General features: G+C 38.7%; 1 protein-coding gene and 1 non-coding gene across 4 annotated transcripts in view; one reads left to right on the plus strand and one right to left on the minus strand.

Moving 5' to 3' along the window:
- Window positions 1-24994, plus strand: part of PRKCI (protein kinase C iota) — a 75784-nt gene extending 50790 nt beyond the window's left edge. For 2 of the 3 annotated variants that reach the window (XM_059687011.1, XM_059687010.1), the window contains 10 exons: window positions 4249-4425; window positions 4856-4953; window positions 5702-5788; window positions 8271-8406; window positions 12637-12724; window positions 13791-13916; window positions 15151-15230; window positions 17527-17616; window positions 17940-18055; window positions 22210-24994. In XM_059687011.1, the coding sequence (XP_059542994.1) occupies window positions 4249-4425; window positions 4856-4953; window positions 5702-5788; window positions 8271-8406; window positions 12637-12724; window positions 13791-13916; window positions 15151-15230; window positions 17527-17616; window positions 17940-18055; window positions 22210-22297 (1086 nt within the window). In that variant the 3' untranslated portion in view covers window positions 22298-24994. The remainder of the gene's footprint in view (window positions 1-4248; window positions 4426-4855; window positions 4954-5701; window positions 5789-8270; window positions 8407-12636; window positions 12725-13790; window positions 13917-15150; window positions 15231-17526; window positions 17617-17939; window positions 18056-22209) is intronic. The other variant, XM_059687012.1, reaches the window with a different exon arrangement.
- Window positions 21106-21212, minus strand: LOC132232102 (U6 spliceosomal RNA). Its single transcript, XR_009452259.1, has one exon. It is a non-coding gene; the product is annotated as a U6 spliceosomal RNA (small nuclear RNA).
- Window positions 24995-25617: the final 623 nt, after the last annotated feature.

The following is a 25617-nucleotide window of genomic DNA, read 5'->3' on the forward strand; positions in this document are numbered from 1 at the left end:
TGCCATTTTTGGAACTAATCGGTTGGTGCTCTGTTGTGGTCTTAGGCTGGCCAGTGGGCGTGCTGGTTCTGGAGCCTGTTGTAAGGAGCTTTGGTGCAGGCGGAGGTCATCTGCTACCTATGCCCAGCCCAGGGACACCTGGTAGAGCTACAGAGTGATCTGAGGTTGGCAGCTCTGTGTGCTGGGCCCAGAGGTCTATGGAAGCGGGCAAGGTGTAACCTGAGGTTGGCTACCAAGGCACAGGGCATACCAAGGGTAACCACCATCGGCCTGGGGCCTGCAGACCTTGGGGGATTTTTTAAGAAAGCTCTTGGTGGGAGCTGAGGTTGCCTATGAGGCACAGCCACTGAAAGAGCCAAGGCAGTATGTGAGTTGGGTGGAGTGGGGTCTTAGGGTGTCACCACCGTGGGGCAAGCATTCTTCACCAGGTTAATGCAGATTCAGATTTGGTGCCCACCTACCTCTAAAGCAGTGGTTCTCAACCTTCTGGCCCTTTAAATACAGTTCCTCATGTTGTGGTGACCCCCAACCATAAAATTATTTTCGTTGCTACTGCATAACTGTAATGTTGCTACTGTTATGAATCATAATGTAAATATCTGATATGCAGGATGGTCTTAGACGACCTCTGTGAAAGGGTCGTTCGACCGCCAAAGGGGTCGCGACCCACAGGTTGAGAACCGCTGCTCTAAAGGCTGTGTTAGGGGAGGGTTCAGCACAGGGACGGTGGTGGCCCTCACCCCAAAGCCATAGAATTCACTTTCTCCCCGTATGTCTTGTGCCGTGTGAGCTGCTGGCCCTTTGTGGAAGCTCAGGGTGACTGCCTGAGAGCGACTGAGTCTCTGTGCGGGCCCTTTAAGAGGACTGCTGGGCTTTGAGCAGCCTTCTGTCTGACCTGGAAGGAATCCCCACAGAGCTGGGTGGGTCGGGATCTCAGTGAGTCACCAGGAATAGGTGAGTGGTGTTTACCTGTTTAATGCAGATTCAGGTTTGGCACTTGCCTGCCCCTGGAGGTTCTGTGAGGGGGGCTCGGTGGGGCTTTCGCCTTGAAGACACACAACTCAGTCTTTCCCAGAATGTCTCTGGTGCCTTTCGAGCTGCTTACCCTTTGCTGGAGCTCAGGGTGAGTGCCTGTGAGCAAGTGAGTCTGTGCCCGGGCCCTTTAAGAGGATACCTGGGTTTCCAGTTGCCCTCCATCTCCCTCTGCTGGGACGGAATTGCTGCTGGTTTCACATCCAGCTGTTGCAGGGACTACTCTTCCTGGCACTGGATTCCTGGGATAGGAGCTGGTGTGGGGCTGGGGCCCCTCGCTCCTAAGAGGGACGGACCTCTGCTGCTAGGCTGTCCCTCCTGACTCTCAGCTGCCACATGTGGGTGTGGGGCCAGCCTGTTTCGAGTCTGCCCTTCCTACAGGTCTTGATGTGGCCTCTTCTTTATATCCTAGAGCAGCTCCGTTCAGCTAGCCTTCAGGTGGTTCTCCAGGTGGATTGCTCTATTTTTTAGTTGTAATTTGATGTGGGAGGAGGTGAGCACAGTGCTTGACTACTCCACCATCCTGACCAGAATCCGTTTGACATTGTTTTGCTCGTCTACTACTGGTTGTTCTAGGGCAGGGGTCCTCAAACTACGGCCCGCGGGCCGCATGCAAATACAAATATTGCATTTGTTCCTGTTTTGTTTCTTACTTCAAAATAAGGTATGTGCAGTGTGCATAGGAATTTGTTCATAGTTTTTTTTAAACTATAGTCCGGCCCTCCAACGGTCTGAGGGACGTTGAACTGGCCCCCTGTTTAAAAAGTTTGAGGACCCCTGTTTTAGGGATTGCATCTTACATCCTTAATTTATTTAAATTCAATAACAATTACTAATTATACTTTTCCCATTTCTCATCATATACAAGGACCTTAAAATACATTAAATTTACTTACCCTCCCTTTCTGCCTTTGGTGCTATTTTTGTCACATTTAAAAATGTGTGTGTGTGTGTGCGTGTGCGCAGTCAATCCTTATTTAAGTTTAATCTATATTTTATTCTTTTTTTCTACATTTCTTCCTGCATGTCTTCCCTCCCATATGAGATCATCTTTCTTGAAGAATTCAGTGTTTCCTTTAGAGAGAGCTGACTAGGGATGGATAGATATCCTTAGTTAATGTTCATCTGAAAAGGTTTTTATTTCATTTCTTTTTTTAAAAAAAATATTTTTATTTTTTTACAGAGAGGAAGGGAGAGGGGACAGAGAGTCAGAAACATCGATGAGAGAGAAACATCGATCAGCTGCCTCCTGCACACTCCCCACTGGGGATGTGCCTGCAACCAAGGTACATGCCCTTGACCGGAATCGAACCTGAGACCCTTCAGTCCGCAGGCCGACGTTCTATCCACTGAGCCAAACCGGTTGGGGCTTCACTTCTTTTTTGAAGGCATTTTTGCAGAATATAAAGTCGTAGGTTAGCAGGAGTTGGGGTTAGGGCAGGGGTGGGCAAACTTTTTGACTCAAGGGCCACAATGGGTTCTTAAACTGGACCGGAGGGCCGGAACAAAAGCATGGATGGAGTGTTTGTGTGAACTAATATACATTCAAAGTAAACATCATTACATAAAAGGGTACGGTCTTTTTTTTCAATAGTTTTATTCATTTCAAACGGTCCGCCCGCAGGCCGTAGTTTGCCCACGGCTGGGCTAGGCCCTTTGAAGGTAATGTTCTTGTGTTCTGGCTTCTGTAGCTTCACTCAGTCTTCCCAGTCAGTGCTTATGTCCATTTGACTCTCTTTTATAGTTTACTGTCAGCCATATGAAGTCTGTACATTGCTTTGCTTCTAACTAGTCTCTGCTTTCTTAATCTGACCTAATCTGGTTTCTCTTTACTCCTCTTCACTTATTCATTTTACCAATTCAGATCATTCTAAATTTTGATGTGTGATCCTTCTTTTTAATCTTTTTAAAAAGTTTTCATTACATACATACACACACACACACGCAGTGCTTACTTGTTTATCTTTCTTAAACTTTACTATTTGCTCTTCTTGATTCTCTTCACTTCAGAAAATTCATACTTAATTCTCACGGGTACATCTGTTGATTGTATGCTGAGAATTTTGCAGCTATCTAATAAAAGATCATCTTCAGTCTTCTCTATAAATGACCAGAAGTACGTTTCTAGTTGTGAATGAATTATAAGGCTCTTATTGTCATGCCAAGGGAGCCTTGGTGTTGTGTAGAAAAGGTTTTCTAGTAGCTGAACTGCCTCATGCTTGTTTTCTGCTTATAGTTCCCAGTGTTTCTGAATGTGTCCTTTCATTAGCTCAGATGTCATATATCAGACTTCCAGCAGACTTGTTCATCTTGCTGTCCCATTGTAACTTCTAACTACAAAATGAAAACCCAAGCTCATTATCTTATTTCATGCTCACACTTATGTTTTCTGTCAGTGTACCTCCACTCTCCCAGTCACCAAGGTTAGTGTCATTTTTATTCCTGCATCTTCATTATATCCCAAAGTTTTACCAGAGCCTTTTTAAAAAATTGATTTCAGAGAGGAAGAGAGAGAGAGAAATATCACTGATGAGAGAGAATCATTGATTGGATGCCTCCCGCACCCCCTCCCACCCCCCCACTGGGGATCCAGCCCATAACCTGGGTATGTGCCCTTGACTGGAATCGAACCCGGGACCCCCCCCCCCCCCCCCCAGTCCACAGGCCAACACCCTATTCACTGAGCCAAACCAGCTAGGGCTTACCAGATCCTTTTAAAGACATCCTTTAGCATTTCTCAGGTTTCAACTCCCTCTCCGTTGTTGTCACCACCCCTCTGACCTCAACTCGTGAATTTGCCCCACTTCTTGAGTAGTTAGATTGCATCGTTTGGAATGATGTTAGAAAAGAATGGTTAAGAACTTAAATAAGAAAATATTTTAAAAATAGTCATAGGTATAACTAGGTGTTAGAAGTATCATATTTATGCAAAATGCTTCCAGTTATAACTCTTTTTTAGTTGTTAATCCTCATGCAAGGATATTTTTTCTATTGATTTTTTTTTTTAGAGAGAGTGGAAGTGGGGTGGTGGGGAGTGAGAAACATCAATTGGTTGCCTCACACATGTGCCCTCACTGGGGCCGGGGGATCAAGCCTGCAACCAAGGTACCTGCCCTTACTGGAATTGAACCCATGACTCTTCAGTCCTCAGGCCGATGCTGTAACCACTAAGCCCCTGCTAGGGCCAGTTATAACTGATATAAATGTTCTCAACAGGCAATGAACACCAGGGAAAGCGGCAAAGCATCATCCAGTCTAGGTCTTCAGGATTTTGATTTGCTCCGGGTAATAGGAAGAGGAAGTTATGCCAAAGTACTGTTGGTGCGATTAAAAAAAACAGATCGTATCTATGCAATGAAAGTTGTGAAAAAAGAGCTTGTCAATGATGATGAGGTAAGCACAATGTTTTATTACCTCTAAACTGTTAAATTGACTTAACTGTACCATTTCAGAGAAAACCTCAATGTTTATGACTTATTTCAGTCTATTTTTCTAAATAATGCCTCAAAGGGGTTATATAAAATATTTTTAAAGAAATCTGATGGTTATTAGGTTTTTAAAAAATAAAAATCAAACCATATTATGATCAAGGGAAAGTACTTGATTGAGCTTTGAAAAAGTTTTCTAAACCATTTCATAATATTGAAATATTTACTGGTAGTATTTTTTTTCTCTTTTCATATAAATTGTTGCATGATCATTCATTCTTTGATATTTAGCATAGTTAGTTAATAATCGCATTTGTGATCATTGAATTGCCAAGAACAAATATAGTTTGATGATATTTCAGTTTGGTAAATATTTCTTTCATATTTTAAAATAGGATATTGACTGGGTACAGACAGAGAAGCATGTTTTTGAGCAGGCATCCAATCATCCTTTTCTTGTTGGGCTGCATTCTTGCTTTCAGACAGAAAGCAGGTAAGGTTGGAAGATAATGGAGTGATTACGGGCTTTACATACTTTGCATATTACACAATAAGAACTCTTCATACTATAAATCCTGAAGCGGAAGTCATGGAGACAGACACAACAGTATGATGCTTATGATTTCCTGACACCCAAACGCTAATCAGTGGTATCTGTTTGGATTAGCATGAAGAAATTATCTGCTTAAAAAATATAGACTGGTCAGGGCCGGGGGGCAGTGGGGTGTGTGTGAGGAATGTAGAGGGAGACAATGGGGGGAAAAAAAGGGAACATCTGTAATACTTTCAACCATAAAGATGAATTTATATATATGGTCAAAATATGGCAGTAGAGATCCATACTTTTAAATATCCCTAAGGTTTTAGCTTTAGATTTAAAGTTTCCCAGAGTTTAACTAGGGGGAGAAATCCTAACTTCTTTACCTTAAGGGACAGTTGAAGTGACTTACCACCTTAACGTTAGAATTGGGATGGGAGTGGGAGGGTCTGGATTGCAATTGGTACTACAGAAGTAGCAGGTTACAGAATTACTATCATGCTGGTTTACTTTCTTGTATCTACTGTGATTAACAGCTTTCTACTACAACCACCCTTTGTTTCCACCAAATTCCTGGGACTTTTGTACAGGGTAGATCACAGAATGCTCTTTATGTTGTGACTGGTCTCTACAATGTTTAAAATGCACAGTTACATTTCCTTCTTTTGGACCTTGGTTTCATGTGTTCTCTCCTATGTTTTAGATTGTTCTTTGTCATAGAGTATGTAAATGGAGGAGATCTAATGTTTCATATGCAGAGACAAAGAAAACTTCCTGAAGAACATGCCAGGTAAATTTCTTGATTATTGTTTGTGTTGGGATTTTGGGGAGCAGCTATGGGACTTTTATGTGCCAGTGGTTGAAAACAGTAGATAAATTAATTGATTTTGATACTAGTTAATTCTTTGTAAGTAATGGGAGCTAACCTAAAAGTTATTTTGCATTATAATATTTTACAATATATACCATTATATAGTATGTAATAATATAATTATAAGCTTTTGAAAAGTATAAACAGTATTAGAGGGGAAGCCTTTAGTCAACTAAACCTAATTGCTTTAAAATATTTTAGCATCAGCCTCTGAAATAATTGAATTTACAAATACTTATTAATCTTATCAGCTTTGCAGTGATCTCTGACAGTTTTTCATTAGATGATTATTATTCATACTAGAGGTCCAGTGCATGGATTCGTGCACTGGTGGGGGGTCCCTCGGCCTGGCCTGCGCCCTCTTGCAATCCAGGACCCCTCGGAGGATGTTGGAGGCCTGGTGCACAGATTCGGCCCAATCCCCACAGGCCAGGCTGAGGAATCCCACAGGTGCATGAATTTGTGCACCGGGGCCTCTAGTATGCATATAAGATCTTTGGTTAATCTCTTCCCGCCCTCCCCCCTACCTCCTTCCCTCTGAGATTCATCAGTCTGTTCCATGTTTTCATGCCTGTGCATTGAGTGTCTGCCTCCTGGTGGTCAGGGTGCGTCATAGCTACTGCTTGAACAGTCGAAAGGTCGGACACTTAGCATATTAGCCTTTTATATATATAGATATATTTGAGAGTAATAAAACAGTTCCTCTCTTAAGCTATTATACATGCCTGACTATTCTTATAATTTTTGAATTGGTCTGATATTGGCTTTTTTCCTGTGATTCCATACATGTTGATGAATAAGAGCAAAGAGCATTAAATGTTATCTATTTAGTGCCCTTTCTTTAATATTACTATACAAGATTATAAATTGTTTCTATATTGGAAGAGTTAGGTGGGGAAGGATCATGGCCTTGGATAAGAAGTTTAGTTCAGTGCCATGGTTTGATTTTTACTTATAATTAGCAGTAATTCTCACTCTCTTGTGTTTCATAAGAATAATTTAAAAAAATGAAGCCTGTAAGTTTGTACACGTTGGTAACAAAGGTTAGAGATTTTTTAAAAAAAATAATTTATTTGGTGAAAATCTTACTAGTTCATTAATTTTTATTTCTTGTCAAAAAGAGATATCCTTCAATTTTATAAGAAGCTATAAATTATATCAACTAACCTGAGGGCCAGACTGCTCTTTCTTTTATTTACTGTATGTTTATTGTTTATTTAGGCTTTATCAAATGGTGGCCCTTCAGTAACAAAGCCATGGATGATATTTTATTTTGTGAATACATACCCAGTATTTATTTCTGATTTGTTCAGTGGGACATGGGGAAAGTAGTCCAGTTTATTGTAGTAAAGTTCCATTTTTTTTTTTTTTTACCATGTTTGCATTTCTAGAACCAAAGTACAGACTAAAGGCTCAAGTTCCTTATTCATAGAATGAAGTAGCTAGAAGGTATATATTTCGTATCTCCAAACAAGATAGTGATGCTCTTCATCTAAGCAGCCATAAACCAGCTTGGTATTTCATTTTCATTAGTCAGGTCAAAAGTTCTGGTTATCAGTAATGAGTTGGTGACAGTTTTAAAACTTCTTTCTTTAATATTAAATATTATGGTTGCAGAATAATTTCTTTCAATTCCTTTTCTAGGCATTTTTAAAAAAATATATTTTATTGATATTTTACAGAGAGGAAGGGAGAGGGATAGAGAGTTAGAATCATCGATGAGAGAGAAACACCGGTCAGCTGCCTCCTGCACACCCCCTACTGGGGATGTGCCTGCAACCAAGGTACATGGCCTTGACTGGAATCAAACCTGGGACCCTTCAGTCCGCAGGCCGACGCTCTATCCACTGAGCCAAACCGGTCAGGGCTCTAGGCATTTTGGTATGGATTTTATGTTTTCAGTGATAGGCTTTTAGTGTTCTTTCTATTCTACACGAATCAGTGGGTCTTAGCATTTTGTGAGGTCACTGGTCCTTTAGAGAAGTGATGACAACTCTGAAGAAGATGTGCATACGTGTGCACAGGTACTTACACTTTACCCCAGTTGTGGGAGCATGGACTGCCTGAGGTCCATTTAGATTAACAACCCCTGTTTGAGACTTTCAAATTGATAACTTAATGAGTTTGATTTATACTGGATCTTTTATAATTACGTTTTGGGTTAAGGTGTTTTAAAGTGGTACTTTAATTTGTGTTTGGCATTGTTCCTAAAAACACAGGGGGGAAAAATCTTTTAACATGATTTTGATGTTTTAATTTGCAGACAGGAGTATGACTTAAATACCTTCCTCTAGAAATTTACAATATGTAATACCCTTTGTAATACTTTAAGCAATAAAAAAAAAAAAGAAATTTACAGTTTTAAAACTTGAATCAAACTCGTTTTTTCATTTTATTTTAGATTTTACTCTGCAGAAATCAGTCTAGCATTAAATTACCTTCATGAACGAGGGATAATTTATAGAGATTTGAAATTGGACAATGTATTGCTGGACTCAGAAGGACACATTAAACTCACTGACTACGGCATGTGTAAGGTGAGGGAAAATTCTAGTTATTCGAAAGCTCTCAGATGCTGCTAAGATTGTTTTGGTAAAATAACTTCATACTTAAAGATGGAGAAATGATTACTACTTTGTTTAGGATACTTTTTGGAATTGTAGCACAAAAACAAGTATACAGGGTGGGGCAAAAGTCGGTTTACAGTTGTGAATATGTAGAACACAGTTTACTCTTTTATTTATTATTTTCCGTATGAACAACTGTAAACTTACTTTTGCCCTACCCTGTACTTTTTTTCTAACCATTTACAGAATTCCATATTTTCTGTGTTATATGTCCAATAATGAGTTAAATTCTACATATGCTCTGTAACCTTTTTTTGAAAGTTGTGATATTATTAAAATTTTGAAGATAAAAATTATCTACAGTCCCTCAATGTTAACACAACTACTTGCATATCAACTTCCAGTTTTTGCCATTTAATTGTAATTCTCAATAATGCATTTAAAATTTTCCTAGGAAATTTATCTCTTTTTATATTTAAATTTTAAATATCTGACATAAAGTGCAGTTCATTTTCAGGACATGTCCTTCATTTCTTGGTGTTTTATTCTTTTTGTAACACTGTTTTGCTTAAAGTTTCAGTCTTTTTCCACAAAATGTGAAATGAATCCCCAGGAAATAGAATATTCTTATTTTATGACTTAGAGTCAGTATTTAAACTTTCCTAAAATCAGACCTCTTGCAAATATTGGATGAATTTCTTTTCCTTGTAACAATTCCTTGGGAAATCTAAAACACTAAAAAAATGTTATGTAGTTTCTACAGAAATACTTCCTTTAGGTTTAATTAATTTAATCAATCTCTTCACTTTCTCACTAGATGCTTTTATATAAAGAGTGCTTAGAATAGTGATGACTAGAGGCATATAAAAACTTGAATTAATATCTTCAGGCTTATGTTTGAAATATTTTGTGAACATTGATTTTTATGGACTGAAAAACTTTGACTATTTTATGATTTATTTACTAGAGGCCCAGTACATGAAATCATGCACTTGGCGGGGAGGCAGGGTCCCCCCTTAGCCCAGCCTGCACCCTCTCGTGGTCTGGGAGCCTTCAGGGGATGTCCAACTGACAGCTTAGGCCTGCTGTCAGTCGGACATCCTTATCGCTGCTGCGGAGGTGGGAGAGGCTCCCACCACTGCCACTGCGCTTGCCAGCAATGAGCCCCGCTTCTGGTTGAGCTGCACTCCCCCTTTGGGAATGCACTGACCACCAGGGGGCAGCTCCTGCATAGCAACTGGTCGTTCCGCCATTTGGTTGATTTGCATATTAGTCTTTTATTAAATAGGATTTATCTGCAGGGGAATTTTAATAGTAACATCTCTGTTACGCTGTAGATAATTTAGCTGATGGGCCTACGTTTAGATAATTTAGTCAACAAGTGCATGATTTAGCATAGCTCTGTTACAGGTTAACAGACTGCATCCCTTGCCTCTGACTTTTGCCCTGAAAGTGAATGTCATTTATTACTAAACGATATGTCAAGTCATTGCTAATAGTACCAAACAACTTAAGTCACAGTCATATTTCTTCATGTACAGAATAGCTTATATATCCCTATGAGGAATCACAAAATAATCTTTTTTTTTTTTTTAATATATTTTTTTATTGATTTTTTACAGAGAGGAAGGGAGAGAGATAGAGAGTTAGAAACATCGATGAGAGAGAAACATCGATCAGCTGCCTCTTGCACATCTCCTACTGGGGATATGCCCGCAACCCAGGTACATGCCCTTGACCGGAATCGAACCTGGGACCTTTCAGTCCGCAGGCCGACGCTCTATCCACTGAGCCAAACCGGTTTCGGCACAAAATAATCTTTAGAGTCACAACATATTACTAAATATTTCTTCCAGATGTTTATAGAAGTGTTATAGCTTATAGAGTAAAATTTAAAGAAAAATACACACACTATGTCTAAAATATCTTAGGGACACATCAAGAACCTCATAACAGTGGTTGCCTCTAGGGAGCTGGAGCAAGATGTGTCGGACAGGAATGTGAAGAAGGCTTGATTTTTCAATGTACAGCCCCCCCCCCCCCATTTTTTTTTTCTTTTGGAATTTTTACCATATAATTTAACATTGGGAAATGGTTACATTCTAGGTACATACATTCAGTTGAATTTTTTTGTAGTCATTAACGTTAAGGAGTCTGTAATTACATAGGGAATTACATGCTTCTAAAGTAAAAGAAGCAGATGCTTAATTGTATATTTAACTATCTTGTTGATTTCATTTAAGAAAACCTTATTGCTTGTTTTTTAAATATATTTTTATTGATCTCAGAGAAGAAGGGAGAGAGAGATAGAAACATTGGTGATGAGAGAGAATCATTGATCAGCTGCCTCCTACATGCCCCTACTGGGGATCGAGCCCACAGCCAGGGCATGTGCCGTCACTGGGAATCGAACCGTGACCTCCTTTATGACTTAGTATTTGATCAGTATCTCACTAGTACTTAAAAAGGATATATAATCTCCATTTTGCAAGCAAGGAGTCTCACACATACTCTCTCTCCCTCCTTCCTTTCTCCACACAGAAACATTGGTAGACATATTCTCTATATACATAATTTATATATTTTTTCAGCTCTAGCTTTTGTCCAAATCTTTCTGTGCTTACTAATTTTTTGTCCATGTAATCTATCATCCTATATAATAAAAACCTAATATGCAAAGTGTCCAGTCATCTGGTCATTTGTTCATCCAATCAAAGTGTAATATGCTAATGATATGCTAAGGCCGCTCAACTGCTCCCTATGATGTGCACTGACCACCAGGGGGCATACAGTTAACCGGTCAACCAGTCGCTATGACATGCACTGACCACCTGAGGGAACAGACACTCAGACCGGTAGTTTAGCTTGCTTGTGGGGTCCAGCTGATCAGGACTGAGCAAGCTGTGCCAGACATGCCCTGGAGCCCTCCCGCGGTCCCTCCCGGCTGGCCAACCTCCCTGGCCCCGATCGTGCACTGGTGGGGTCCCTTAGCCTGTCCTGTGCCCTCTTGCAATCTGGGACCCCTCAGGGGATGTTGGAGAGCCGGTTTCAGCCCGACAGCAGAACGACTGGTCGCTATGATGTGCACTGACCACCAGGGAGCAGACGCTCAATGCAGGAGCTGTCCCCTGGTGGTCAGTGCGCTCCCACGGGGACAGCGCTGCTCAGCCAGAAGCCAGACTCACAGACTGCGAGAGGGTGCAGGCCGGGCTGAGGACCACCCCCCAACACACACACACACACACACACACACAAGTACACAAATTTTGTGCACCAGGCCTCTAGTTGTGATTAGGGATTGTATTACCAGTTTGGGATGCTTCAAAACAAGGTGGCTTCAAAAACAAGCACTTGTTTCTCATGGTTCTGGAGGCTGGGAAGTCCAAGGTCAAAGTGCCAGCACTCTTCATCATTTACAGATGGCTGTCTTCTGAGTGCATCCTCCATGGGGTGGGGAGCAGGGCTAGCTGTCTTTCCCTTTTTACAAGGACACTAATCCCATCCTGGGGGCTCTAAACTCATGACCTAATTACCTTCCAAAGGCTCCGCTTCCCCTATCACATTAGGGCTTCAGTATATGAATTTGGAGGCACACAAGCGTTCAGTCCATAGCAGGGATTGTGAAATGCTAATACTTTTGTCTATTTCTATTCTTTGTATTTTGAGGCTGTATTGTTAGGCACGTACAGAGTTTGTTATAATTTCTTGGTGATTGCTCCATTTGTTATTGTGTATTTTCTCTTTTTATACAGATTACTGGGTCTTGTCTTAATTTTCTCCATCCTGCAGCTATTAAAGTACAAAACCAAAAAAACTTATGCCCTAGGAACAACCAGAGAGAAACATCATAATGCCAGCTGTGGTTATATTAGGAAGCAAGGTTAAAGTGCTTCTTTTCTTCATAAAATATAATTCCTTTTACTCTAATATAATTTAACTTTTTCTATTAAATTTAACTTGAATATAAATTATTTTAAATGCAATTTTTATCGTAATTGAACTGATTTTTTATCAACATCTAATGAGGACAGATTTTCTTTGAGCTATTTCAATCCATGATTTTAATGTGAAAGGCAACTGTGCTAGTGATATTTTATTTAAGCTTAACAGTTGCTGAGCTTCTATAGGTGAAATAAAAGAGGTGAATTTAAAACAACATTTTGGGTCTTATTGTTTCTCTTTTTTTCTTTTTTATAAAAGGAAGGATTACGGCCAGGAGATACAACAAGCACTTTCTGTGGTACTCCAAATTACATTGCTCCTGAAATTTTAAGAGGAGAAGATTATGGTAATAAATTAATAGATGGTATTTTTAGCTATGTGCTAAAAGGGTGGTTAGATGTGGTACAAATTGCATTATAGTATACTATAGTATTTTAAAGTTGATCTTATAGTATAAGCTATCCTGATCCCCTTAAAATCTACATTAAAGCCCAAACTGTGAAATTGGAGACAGTGGAACTTTGACAGTATTTGGGGGTACACATTTGAATGATATTTTATTAGTGACAAGCACTAAAGGGTACTAGGCACTATTCTAAGCAGTTTATATATATTACCTAAGTTAATGCTCTCAATCATACGACATAAACACTGTTAATTCCCATTTCACAGACGAGGAAACTAATGTATAGAAAGTTTAAGTAACCTCCTCAAGGTCATACAACTGGGAAGTGGCAGAGTAGGGATTTAAACGTCATCCATATGACTCCAGAACAGCCTCTGGAAGATTGTTCAGATTTCTTGGGATATCTTTAAGACGTGCTTTATCTTAAGAAAGCATGGCTGCCTTGGTTCTGGACCTCTTGTTTCAGCAGATGTAAAGGAGGATGGGTACTTCTTTTTTTTTTTTTTTAGTTAAGGTATTACAAATGTGTCCTCATCCCTCCCATTAACCCTCAACCTCCCCCCTGCCCCCCCCCCCCCCACACTCATGCTGGAGGATGGGTACTTCTGACCACTGCTCATAATCTGATTCCGAGGTTCTTCAAGAATCTTTAATCAGCTAGCAGAAGATCAAGTTTTAGACCCAGGAAAGTTATTCTCAAATGCAATTTAATTATGTCAACAGAACAAAATATTAGATACAGGCTATGAGTCTGAAATTACACATTTATTTAAGAAAAGAAGCTGAATGTGTTATTTTTTTATAGTTTATTTTTAAAGTTATCTCTCAGGTACCTCCCCTTGTTGATAAGTGAAATATGCTTGCAATTCTCTATGCCTACCATGATGGTTATAATGCATCTAGAGTTTACTTTCTCATGTTTATTTTTTATTATGTAATAAAATGAATCTCAAATTAATGACGTTTAAGAATGCAGATTGGATAATTTAAAATTTCTCTGTTGAAGGTTTCAGTGTTGACTGGTGGGCTCTTGGAGTACTAATGTTTGAGATGATGGCAGGAAGGTCTCCATTTGATATTGTTGGGAGCTCTGATAACCCTGACCAAAACACAGAGGACTATCTCTTCCAAGGTAAGAAAGAGGAAAATAGCCCTGGTCAGTGTGGCTTAGTTAGGAGTCGTCCTGTGTATTAAAGTGTTGCCAGTTTGGTTCCGGACAGGGCACATTACCTGGGTTGATGGCTCAATCCCCAGTAGGGACTGTGTAGGAGGCAGCTGATGGTTGTTTTGATCTCACATCGATGTTTCTCTCTCTCTCCCTTTCCCTTCCTCTTTCTCTAAAAATAAATTAAAAAAAAAAAAGGAAGGAGAAAATAATCTCGAGAATGTCTTCCTTCATGTGTGAAGCTTTGACTTCTTTTATACATCTTTTCTACCTCTGTAGTGTCCATTTCCATTTGCCAGTTACCGTCTCATACTCAAAAACAGTTTGCTTCAGATTGTATATTGCAAACAGAGATTGGGGGAAGAAATCCTGTGGCTAGAGAGGACAGTCTTTTCACATGAACCCGAGGCCAAGTACATAAGTTCAAGAACAATATGGGAAAAAGTAGAGTACCAAGAAGATAAGAGGTATCAAAAGGTGAAGATAAAAGCCCCACAATTGGGAATGCAAAGAGTTGAACAGAACAGAAAGAAGCAGATAAGTACAGATCCCCAACACACAGTCCAAAGAAGTGGGAAGACTGCCATAAAGTTCTACATTTAATAATTAAGGACTCACAATAGGAATAAATATTTCATATAATAGCAAATCCAAATGGCCATGGAATATGTGGAAAGATGTCCAGCCTCACTAGTGGTTGGGTATGCACATTAAAACATTAATGAACAACTCTTTCATACCCCATACATTTGCCAAAAAATTTAAAGTGTTGTTAATACTAGTGCTGGTGAGGATGTGGAGCAGCTGGAATTCTTCATAGACTGCTGGCGGGAGTGATATCGACACATCTTTGAAGAATAATTTGGCAATGTCCAGTCAAATCCAAAATAGTAATATGTGCCACACATTTTCCAGATATTAACTCATTTACACCTCATAACAAACCTATGAAGCAGGTATTATTTTTACCAGTTTTACAGATGAGGAAACTAAGGCACAATAAGGTAGTCAAAGATAAAACAGGCATGTAAATGATTAAAAACGGAGAGGAATGGGGGTGGGGAAGTACACAGAGACGTTTAAGCAGTCTATGTAATGTCTTATTTTTTTCTGCTAAAATGCCTTGAATATCTCATAATAAAAATGTAAAGATTAAAGCCATGTAAAAGTTAAATATAATGCCATTATTTTATCTTTCTAGTTATTTTGGAAAAACAAATTCGAATACCACGTTCTCTGTCTGTAAAAGCTGCAAGTGTCCTGAAGAGTTTTCTCAACAAGGTATAAATCCTGTATAAAAAAATCTTTAGTGGTTTATCTCTATATAAATGAGACTGGTAAGTAGAGGATGAAGCAATGTAAAATTCCAAAATGTCAGAGGATGTAATTTTTTCAGTTACATCTGGAATTTGTCTCTTCGCCAAAGAGTAATTTGACATTAGATACTGAGATGAACTGTCCTTTCCATTTGCCAAGATAATTTACTCCCAGCTGTATATTACATATGTTATTTTCAATGTAAATGATACATACTGTGTACTCAAGGAAAAATTACATCTTTGGGGATGGTCTTAATTATACTTTCTGCTCTTATTTTCAATTTTCTTTGGATTCATATTCATAGAATCTCTTTACTTATTGAGCACTTGGGGCAGTCGTGTTCTCTACAAATTCCCATGTCAAAAACCCTATGATTAGATAACATTCAGAAGAAATGAATCTTCTTCGCTCTTAACAAATCTGAATGCATTCAGTTGTTTGTTGTAGATGGTAGGCTATAGTTTTAGGATCTATCTAAAGTTATGATTTTGAACTGTAATTACTGATAACATTTATAACACCAACTGTATAGGTTTTTTCCCACACCAACAACCAATTCTCCAGCTCTCCAGATACCAACTATGTGTCATATATTTCACTTCATTTCTGACACTAACTACCTGGAGTTAGCATCAGACTCCACAGGTGTAAGGACTCAATTCCACAAGACTGCCCTCACTTGAGAGGCCAGTCACAAGTATTGGGTACCACTTCTGTCTGACTTGGCTATAAAATTGGGGGTCCCCCTCCCTCCCCCCACACACACTTTAGTTTCAATAATTTGCTAGAATGGCTCACAGAAAATCAGGAAAACATTTACTTACTATCACTGGTGTATTATAAAGATTACAAAGGAACAACCAGACGAAGAGGTGAGGTCCAGAAGGGCCCTGCGCACAGGAGCTTCTGTTCCTGTGGAGTTGGGGTGTGCCACCCTCCTGGCACATAGACATGTTCACTAGCCAGAAGCTCTGTGACCCCCATGATGTAGAGATTTTTATGGAGGTGTCTTCACATAAGCATGATTGATTATATCGTTGGCCATTGGTGATTGAGCTCAATTTGTAGTCCTGGAAATTGGGCTGAAAGTCCCAACCCTTCAATTGCATGGTTGGTTCCTCTGGCAATCAGACCCCATCCTGAAGCTATCTAGAGGCCCACCAAGAGTCACCCTATCAGGGTAAATTCAGGAATTATTGAAAGGGACTTGTTATGAATAACAAAAGACACTCCTGTCACTCAGGAAGTTAAAAGGGTTTTAGAAACTTTGGGTCCAACCAGGGACAAAGACCAAATACATACTTCTGATTGTGTTACAATGATATTGGCAATCAAATCAAATTATAGGTTAATGTGCATTTACCTTCTAAGATAAATGGATAAGATAATGATGACTTTTAATAAAATAAGAAAATGAAGCTTATTTTAAACTAGAGGCCTGGAGCATGAAATTTGTGCATGGGTAGGGTTTCTAGGCAATCAGGGCCAATAAGGGCCTCCCTTCCCCTGGCTGCCGGCTGCTGGTCGGGGCCCTCCTTCATTTTGCGCCACCCCCTGGTGGTCAGTGCATGTCATGCGAGCGGTCGAACTCCCAAGGGGACAATTTGCATATTAACCTTTTATTATGTAGAGTGAGTGCTTTATATGAGGAAAGTTTTAAACTAGAAACGTAAACGTTAACACAGTGAAAAGTGAAGGTCAGAGGTGTTAATATGCAAAATAAAATGCCTTTTATTGGGGGACTGGGGGCTGGGAACATGTTTTCATTTCACAGTAATGAATAAGCTAAGTTATAGGCCCCTTCTCAGTCAGATGAAGGTTGTATCATTATTGTACACATATTATAGGTTGTTGCTGTAATTGGGCATAGAGCTTCTAAATTGAGCTAAGAACAAACTTGTGAAGTTTGGGGGTTTGCAAAATTTGACTTGTCACTGTAACCCATGGCAAAGACACAGCTGAATGCTGCTTAAATTATTCTGCTGCTCTAGTTTTCCTCCCATTTCTCTTTAGCATGGGTGGTTGCAGCTTCACTTGAATTTCATGACAGCTGGAGAAAGCCGTGAGGAAATCTTACTTGTCACAAGCTTCAGATACTCATTTGAACCTAGTGTTGTACCTTCTAGAAAGGAAAGGTAGACCATTCTGATTTCAGAAATAAAGGTATCATATAGTAGACACAAAACACAGGTCACAAAGATCATGTATTCTAAAGCCTGATATTCACCCATTTTTGAAACATTTCTTTCCACCATAGGACCCAAAGGAACGATTGGGTTGTCATCCTCAAACAGGATTTGCTGATATTCAGGGACACCCGTTCTTCCGCAATGTTGACTGGGATATGGTATGTAAATTGTGATTTTTTTCTGTGTTGGGTTTCATCATTATCTTGGGCCAAATTGTATTACCTTGAAAGAATGTTGAAAAACGAGTGTATCACAGCCTGAATTACTTAAAGCCTCTCTCTAACGTGGAACAGATTGTAATATTGAGACCTGCACCGCTGCTCAGATTTGTAAATTACTTCCCTCACTGTGAATGGTGGTGTGGCGCCTTACCTAGGGACTCACTTTAATAAGACTGGGAAACCTCTGGGCAGAGGAGGAATGTAGAGGGGGATTTTTCCAAGAATGCAGGCTTGAACTGTCATCCAATTTGTCTTTCTAGATGGAGCAAAAGCAGGTGGTACCTCCCTTTAAACCAAATATTTCTGGGGAATTCGGTTTGGACAACTTTGACTCCCAGTTTACTAATGAACCTGTCCAGCTCACTCCAGATGATGAGTAAGTAACTCCATAGACGAGCGGCGCCGGGGCTTCGGCGGCCCCTCTCTGAGAGGCTGTATGATGCTTCATGGCCAGACTACACTGATTTATCTAGCCGCTGAGTTACGGGGCAGTGAAGCTGTTATATCACTATAAATTATGACCATCATGGGCATTCTCTCTAATTCTCACAACCTTGTAAACCTAGTTATTATCATCTTCGTTTTACAGGTGAGGAAACTGAGGCTCAGAGAGGTTAAGCATAAGTTACACCGATGTGAGGGGGCAGAGCCAGGATTCAGACCCAAATATGAGTGGCTACGGCCTGTGCTGTTTCCACTGCGCTGCACTGTTTTTCATTTCGATGATGACTATCTTCGAGTTCCTGAGTACGACCTTAGATAGATTCCTAGAAAGGGAATTAGATCAAGGGGTATGGATTTTAAAGCTCTTGATGTGTATTGCCAAATTGCTTTTAAAAAATACTATATCAAATTATCACGTCCAGCCAACAGTGATCTCATATATTTTTTTAAATATATTTTATTGATTTTTTACAGAGAGGAAGGGAGAGGGATAGAGAGTTAGAAACATCGATGAGAGAGAAACATCGAGCAGCTGCCTCCTGCACACTCCCTACTGGGTATGTGCCTGCAGCCAAGGTACATGCCCTTGACTGGAATCGAACCTGGGACCCTTGAGTCCGCAGGCTGACGCTCTACCCAATGAGCCAAACCGGTTAGGGCTCATATATATATTTTTTGTGTTCGTTTTACATATTGTAAAAATATCTTTGGAATAATTTGGGGATGTTTTGATCCTTTACCTGTCATTACAGATTCATTCTCTCATCTCAAGGAGGCTCTTACAGCTCGGCAGACATTTATGTCTTGTTAATTCTTATCACATTCCTCATTGCAGCTGTTCCAAACTGTCTGTACATTTTAGCCCTGCCTCTATCACTCTTAATGGTTTAACTCTGCCTTAACTTGACTGCACGGATCAAGACCTCCCTGTTGTGAGCTTGCTCCCTTTTCAGCTGTCATTAGGGTGCTTGCATCTCAGAATTGCTGTCTAACTCTTCTCAACCTGTTTCTTCTTCCCCATTCTTGGAAAGCTATCTGTCTTTTGCAAGAGGTGCTCTCCTATTTTTCTAGACCTGTTCCCTTATTTTCCTCCAGGATCTTATTTACTCAGTTGCCTCCATTACTCCACCTTCTTTAATTTCTTTCTTTCAGCTTCTTTCCCTCTGCCTCTAAACATGCTCAGATATCCTAATTTTTTTCTCGTGAATCTTAGCACTTCTTTGAACCACCACATTCTTTCCTTATTTTCTTTTCATCTGCAAGCTTTTTCAAAGATAGTTAATAGATGCTCATGGTAAAGGAAAAATAAGCAGTATCTCTATCGAATGCCTTCATAATAGTCAACATTGATTGCACTTTCTTACTGCCAACACTTTAAAAACACAATTTAACCTGCTCCTTCAGCTTTTGAAGGTTGAATTGACTTCTTACTTTCTAAATTTTAAGGCATGTTTTGATCAGTTCCAGTGTACCCTGATGTCTATAAAGCATTTGGCACTCATGGCCTTGCTTTGGTTGCACTATCCATCCTGGTTCTACTTCACCTCTGTGACCACTTGTCACCTTTCTTCCCTTGTCCCCTCCTTGAGACTAGGGTGCTTCATGGTTCTGTTCACGCCAGCCTTCTCTTTGCTGTATGCAGTTTGTATCTTGGAGATGTCAGCCAGCCCTGTAGCATGGATACCAGCTATTAAAAAGGACTCCCAGCTAACTTGGCCAACAATTATTGAGCAGAGGCACTATGCTAAGCACTAGACATTCAAAACTGATCTAAACTTAGGCCAATTTTGCAAAAAAACTTACTGTCTATTAAAAGAAAGAGATATATATGTACCAAAGTCATTATTTCAGACAGCATCATGTTTTAGAAAGAGCACTGGGTTTGATCAAAAGATAGGAATTTGAATTCAGACGCCACCTCTTACAGTCTGGGTAACCTGGGTGTGAATTGCATAACTTCTCTTAGCCTGTTTCTTCCTGTATTGCCTACTGCACAAGGTTGCTGTGAAGAATAAATGAATGATGGTTTCTAAACCTAGCCACCGCCCTGGTATCTATCCTGAGCTGCATTTCCATTTGCTTTTTCAACATCTGTTTTTCCTTTACTTCATCATTTGCATCACATCTTTCTTTTTCATTTGCATTACCATAAACCCAATTCAAATCTCTTTCAAATCATACCTAGAATATTATGCCACCTTCCTAAATGGACTCCTTTACTTTGCATCCCACTCTGTACACCTCATGAAGTGCCACTCCAGAAACCTTTAACAGCTCCCGCATTGCCTAGCAAATGACATCTATCCTCTTGGCTAGCATTTAAGGCCTCCCACCATCTGCTCCAGCCTAACTTTCTAGCCATAGCTCTTGCTATACTTTAACACAAACACTGTGATCTGATTCGTCTCTTACTCACCATTCCCTGATAGTGTGCTGCTAACCTTTACTCGTGCCATTTCCTCTATGTTCTTCCTTAATTTTTATCTGTTGAAATCTTCCCCATCTTTCAGAGCTTTCTCAGATGCAACCCAGGCTTGGATGGATCAAGGTGAAACTCCATAGTGTAAACATCACTAGATTCTCTGAGCTAGCCATTACTTCCCTCCCAGAATCATCTGCCACATTAATACCCTTCTTCTATTCCCGTGCTCCAACCCTAATAAAATTACTTTCATTTCCCCAGACCTAGCATAATCTTTCATAATTTCATCCAGTAAGTGTTTGCTAAATGAATGCTTCTTTTTTTAAAAAAAATTTCTCTAACTAGAAGTCACCCTTTTATTTTGTTTTGTTTTTGCTTTTTTGATTTTTTTAAAATTTTTAAATTACAGTTTACATTCAGTATCATTTGTATCAGTTTCAGGTGTACAGCAAAGGCTAGACAACCGGAACCATGCATAGTTACCACAGTATTATTGACCGTATTTCCCTGCTGTACTCCACACCCGCATGACTGTTCTATAACTGCCAATCTGTACTTCTCAAAAATGTGAATGCTTCACAAATTTGCATGTCACCCTTACACAGAGGCCATGCTCATCTTCCCTGGACCCTCCTGATTTTAGTATATGTGCTGCTGAAGCAAGTACTACACTTTTCTTTATTTTTTTTTAAAGGTATATTTTATTGATTTTTTACAGAGAGGAAGGGAGAGGGATAGAGAGTTAGAAACATCGATGAGAGAGAAACATCGATCAGCTGCCTCCTGCATACTCCCCACTGGGGATGTACCTACAACCAAGGTACATGCCCTTGACCGGAATCGAACCTGGGTCCCTTGAATCCGCAGGCTGACGCTCTATCCGCTGAGCCAAACCGGTTAGGGCTACACTTTTCTTTAGAAATGTGTTTATCACAGGACTTAGCTTGTCCTATATGAAACTTAGCAGGTACTGCTTTCTCTTGTAGCTTTCTGTTCTATAAGGTACCTTCCCTCCTTGAAGGACAGAAACTATATCCTGTGTAACTTGGTGCTTTGCAGTAAGATGTGTACATTGAAGTATTAAAATATTCGCTAGTACTACTCACTCCTCATATATGAACTAGAAGCCCAGTGTAACTGAATGTCAACCTCCCCCTCCCCCGTGACCCATTGCCTGTCCGTGGCGTTCTCCCTTAATTCCAGGTCTCTCAGTGTACTTGTTCCTATTGCCTTTCCCTTCTGGTTAACGTCTTCTGGGCCTTCTCTTCACCATATATTCCATCTGGCTATTGAGGTGACTACTAAATTGAATGCCTAATTCAGACTTGGATGTTTACCTGTAACTATGAATGTTGTTCAGGTCAAAAGTTATGATGAACTAGAATTGTGATAACTTGTGCCTTTTTAAATTTCAGTCTTCAGTTTGGATTACCTTTTGATTCTAAAGTTGCTTGCGAGTCTTTTAGCCTGTTTTTTTTTTTTTTTTTTTTCCAGGACTCTTGATTCTTCTAGAAAATATTTTGGGATTAATCTAAAAACTTGTAAAACTTCTTTCCATAATTAACATAAATTAGCCTTATTTTTTGTTTCTTAATCTTATGTTACCATTTAAATACGTTGAAGAAATATTGATTATGGAAATTAATTTACTTTTGTCCCAACAGTGATATTGTGAAGAAGATTGATCAGTCTGAGTTTGAAGGCTTTGAGTACATCAATCCTCTTTTGATGTCTGCGGAAGAATGCGTCTGATCCTCGTTTCTCAACTGTGCATTTTGCTCGTGTTGCCATTTAATGCATGGAAAACTCATTACCAGCCTGGATATGATGAACCATTTGATATTTGCCAACTACAAAAAAGCGCTCAATATCTTGTATTTGTTGACTGTAAGAGTCAATTATTACATATAAATTTAACTATGGAAAAAAAAAAGACTAGTTTCCAGACAATCGTGTCAAAATTCATTTATACTGGTAGTCTAGCAGCCTACTGATGAGTAACAAAGTTGTCTTTTTCCTTTGAAGAAACTACTTACCACTGCTTTTAAAAAGAGTGTCTGTTGCATTAAGGCACATGGTGGTATTACATCATAAGCCTCTCTGTGATTTTTGTCATACTTCCTTTTAAGTATTTAATTTTGGAATAAAAAGATTAATTCAAAATATATTACCTGTTAGTGTATGAATTCTTTGTGTTTAAAAATTCAGCTGTAAATTTTATCATTGCCTTGGATAATTACTGATTTTTAAGGTAGCAATTGTTAAGTTGACTGGTAATAAAAGGTATTACTTGCTAAAAATTGGGGAATACAGATTCTTCTTGAGGAAAAAGTTAGGCACATTTTATTAAGAATCAGATTCCAAATCATTAGCTGTTTTTGAGTTCTTTTGTATATGAGGGGTTAGTTTCTGAGCTAGTCCCTTTAGCCAGAACTTTAGCTGGAATGTTAACAAATGTAGTTGAAAGGATCCACGATGTAGCTGAATGGAAAAGTTCTCAGTATATAGGAAGGAAAAATAGAAACTTAAAGGATATATAAAAAAAGTGCAATGGTAATATTTATTTCTTATTGGAGAGTAAATCTCAGTTGCTTTTATGATTTGATTAAATAAGGAGGCACTTACTACAAAATTTGTAAAGGCATTCTATTTATCCAATGGAGACGGAATGTATACTATTTGCCCTTATAATTTAGTATACAAGAAAAGAATTTACCTTCCAAACAGTGTGTTAAACATACTTACTTCCTACCCCAAAACACATTATCCACACTTTTGGACCCTGTTTATGGAGTCTGCAGTGAAATCCATGAAAAATAATAAACATGAATAAGTGTTCAGTACCCACACATACACTCACATCACAGTGCCAACCCCTTAAGCGAGTTTTTGTTAAGTAGGTAACACACGTAATACAGAATACAATACATTTCAGAGGCAGAGTTCTTCAGATTATGTTTTATTAATATTAGTGTTTAGGAATGTATTATGTAAAGGGATGCCAGAGATAGCATCCTTCTGTTATTTTAATTTTTTTTTTTTTTTAATGAAAAGGGACCTAAAAGTAACCACCATCATCTAAATTACTTATAATTCCCCAATCTTAGTAAAATTTAATTTTGGGGAAAGCTGTTGAGTCTTCAGCTTAGAATTACTTAAAATTTGTAGGCATTTAATATCTTCTTTTTTGGATGTTACATTTCATTAGAAATATAATTTTCCCAAAATTTCTGACCATGTACTCTTTTTATTTTATGATTTTTAAAAATTATTATTCTACAGAGTTTCTCTCTCTCATACACACACATCAGTACGAGAGAGAAACACTTATTGGTTGCTCCCCTTTACGTGCCCCGACCGGGAATCAAATGCACAACCTGGGTATGTGCCCTGCCAGGAATTGAACCCACCACCTTTTGGTGCACAGGACGATGCTCCAACTAACTGAGCCACACTGGCCAGAGCCTGCCTGGCCATGTAGTCTTTTCTTTAAATAATTATGTCTGAAAGCAATGAAAACCTCAAAGGAAAAATGTTTATATCCACGTTTCTCTTAATACCTGAAACTTGTTTTTTTAAAAAAGCAGTATTCACTTCAATCATAAACTTACAGAAAATTCGGACATATTACGATATATGTTTATGATCTTGCTTTTAAGTGGTGCTGTTTCCCCTCGGGCATTAGTTCTAAAATTTTAGAATGTGGAATAAGTTTGTTTAAAAACACATTACTGGGCCTACCTTAGAATTCTGTTGGGTCTTTGGAACCATATTTTGAGGAAACTTTTGAGTCATTCTTTTATTTTTGTCCTGTGGTTAAATATTAGAAAGAGTACTCATGATAAAACATTTTGAGTAGAGGTAGGCAGTGAGTACTGTTTTACCTACTATTTTTAAATACATTTTGAATGAATGACTTCCTCAAGTTAGATAGCATCTCAAAAAAATCCCATCAGTTTTCTATCAATGTTGCAAACGATAAGCATTTTTCTGTGATGAGGTTTTAGCCATTATTCAGGGTGGTCTTTAGTTTTTAATCCTCTTTTAAAATCTAAGATTTACTGTGTATATTTCATACAGAATTGCATTACAAATATGTTTCTAATTGTGTTCTGTATTTTGTAGTCTTTAAGTGCCATGTCAATCTTTTTTATATTATATAAATTTCTCTGAAAATACCAGGGGAAAAAGGCATTTGACAGAATGGTTGGAATTTTGGTGTTCTAAGAAAAAATTTATTTTGTATAAGCATGTGGTCAGATCATTTTATGTGTATGCAGCCTGAATTGGCTATCGGGTATTTTGCTTTATATATTTACTTTTAAAATTTTGTTTTGCTTTTGCCATGTAGAATACTGAATACTGCCTTGGTAATCATAATGTAGTCTGTATTTGTGTACCTTTTTTTTTTTTTACTTTAAAATTTTAAATAAAATGTTTAATACCCATAAGATTGGAACGTTTTTAATTATGTAACATATCAGAACCTTGTTTAAGATATATCACAATTTGTTCTAAAAGGAAAATGAGAATTTTAGGGTTTGGGATTTTGCTGTACTTCCAAAAGCATTCTGGTAGTGCTGGTGCCATATTATAGTCATTCACTCATAAAATAGTCAGTATATTTGTAAACTTGCCTGTCTATGTATCTCTTTTATTAGAAAACAAATTAGTAAAAACAGACTCAGCTGAACACAGAGCATTTTAAGTAGTTTTAAAACTGAAGGAAATTTGAACAGAACAGATTAATCCCAAATTATGTTCTACAGTGATCTATTGTAAAGTTCTAGAACTCCTTTCTCAGTTATAGCTGAGTGTCCTTATGTAAATAAGTGTGAGCCTGGTGTCCCCCATTTGCCACTCAATTGTTTCTTTCCCTTCACAAAAATAATAAAATCTTAAGTGCCTTTATTTTTTTTTTCTTAATTAACTTATCAGAAAGCTCTAGGGCCTGTGTAATAAAGCCACCAAAGGCTGATTTCATGAGTCCATTATTTTATCTTTTTAAAAAATTTTTTATTGTTGAGAGTATTACAGATGCACCCCCTGTTGCCCCCCATTGCTCCTCTCTA

This window comes from Myotis daubentonii, chromosome 3, assembly GCF_963259705.1.
Source record: "Myotis daubentonii chromosome 3, mMyoDau2.1, whole genome shotgun sequence".
In the NCBI taxonomy this organism is placed as follows: Eukaryota; Metazoa; Chordata; class Mammalia; order Chiroptera; family Vespertilionidae; genus Myotis; species Myotis daubentonii.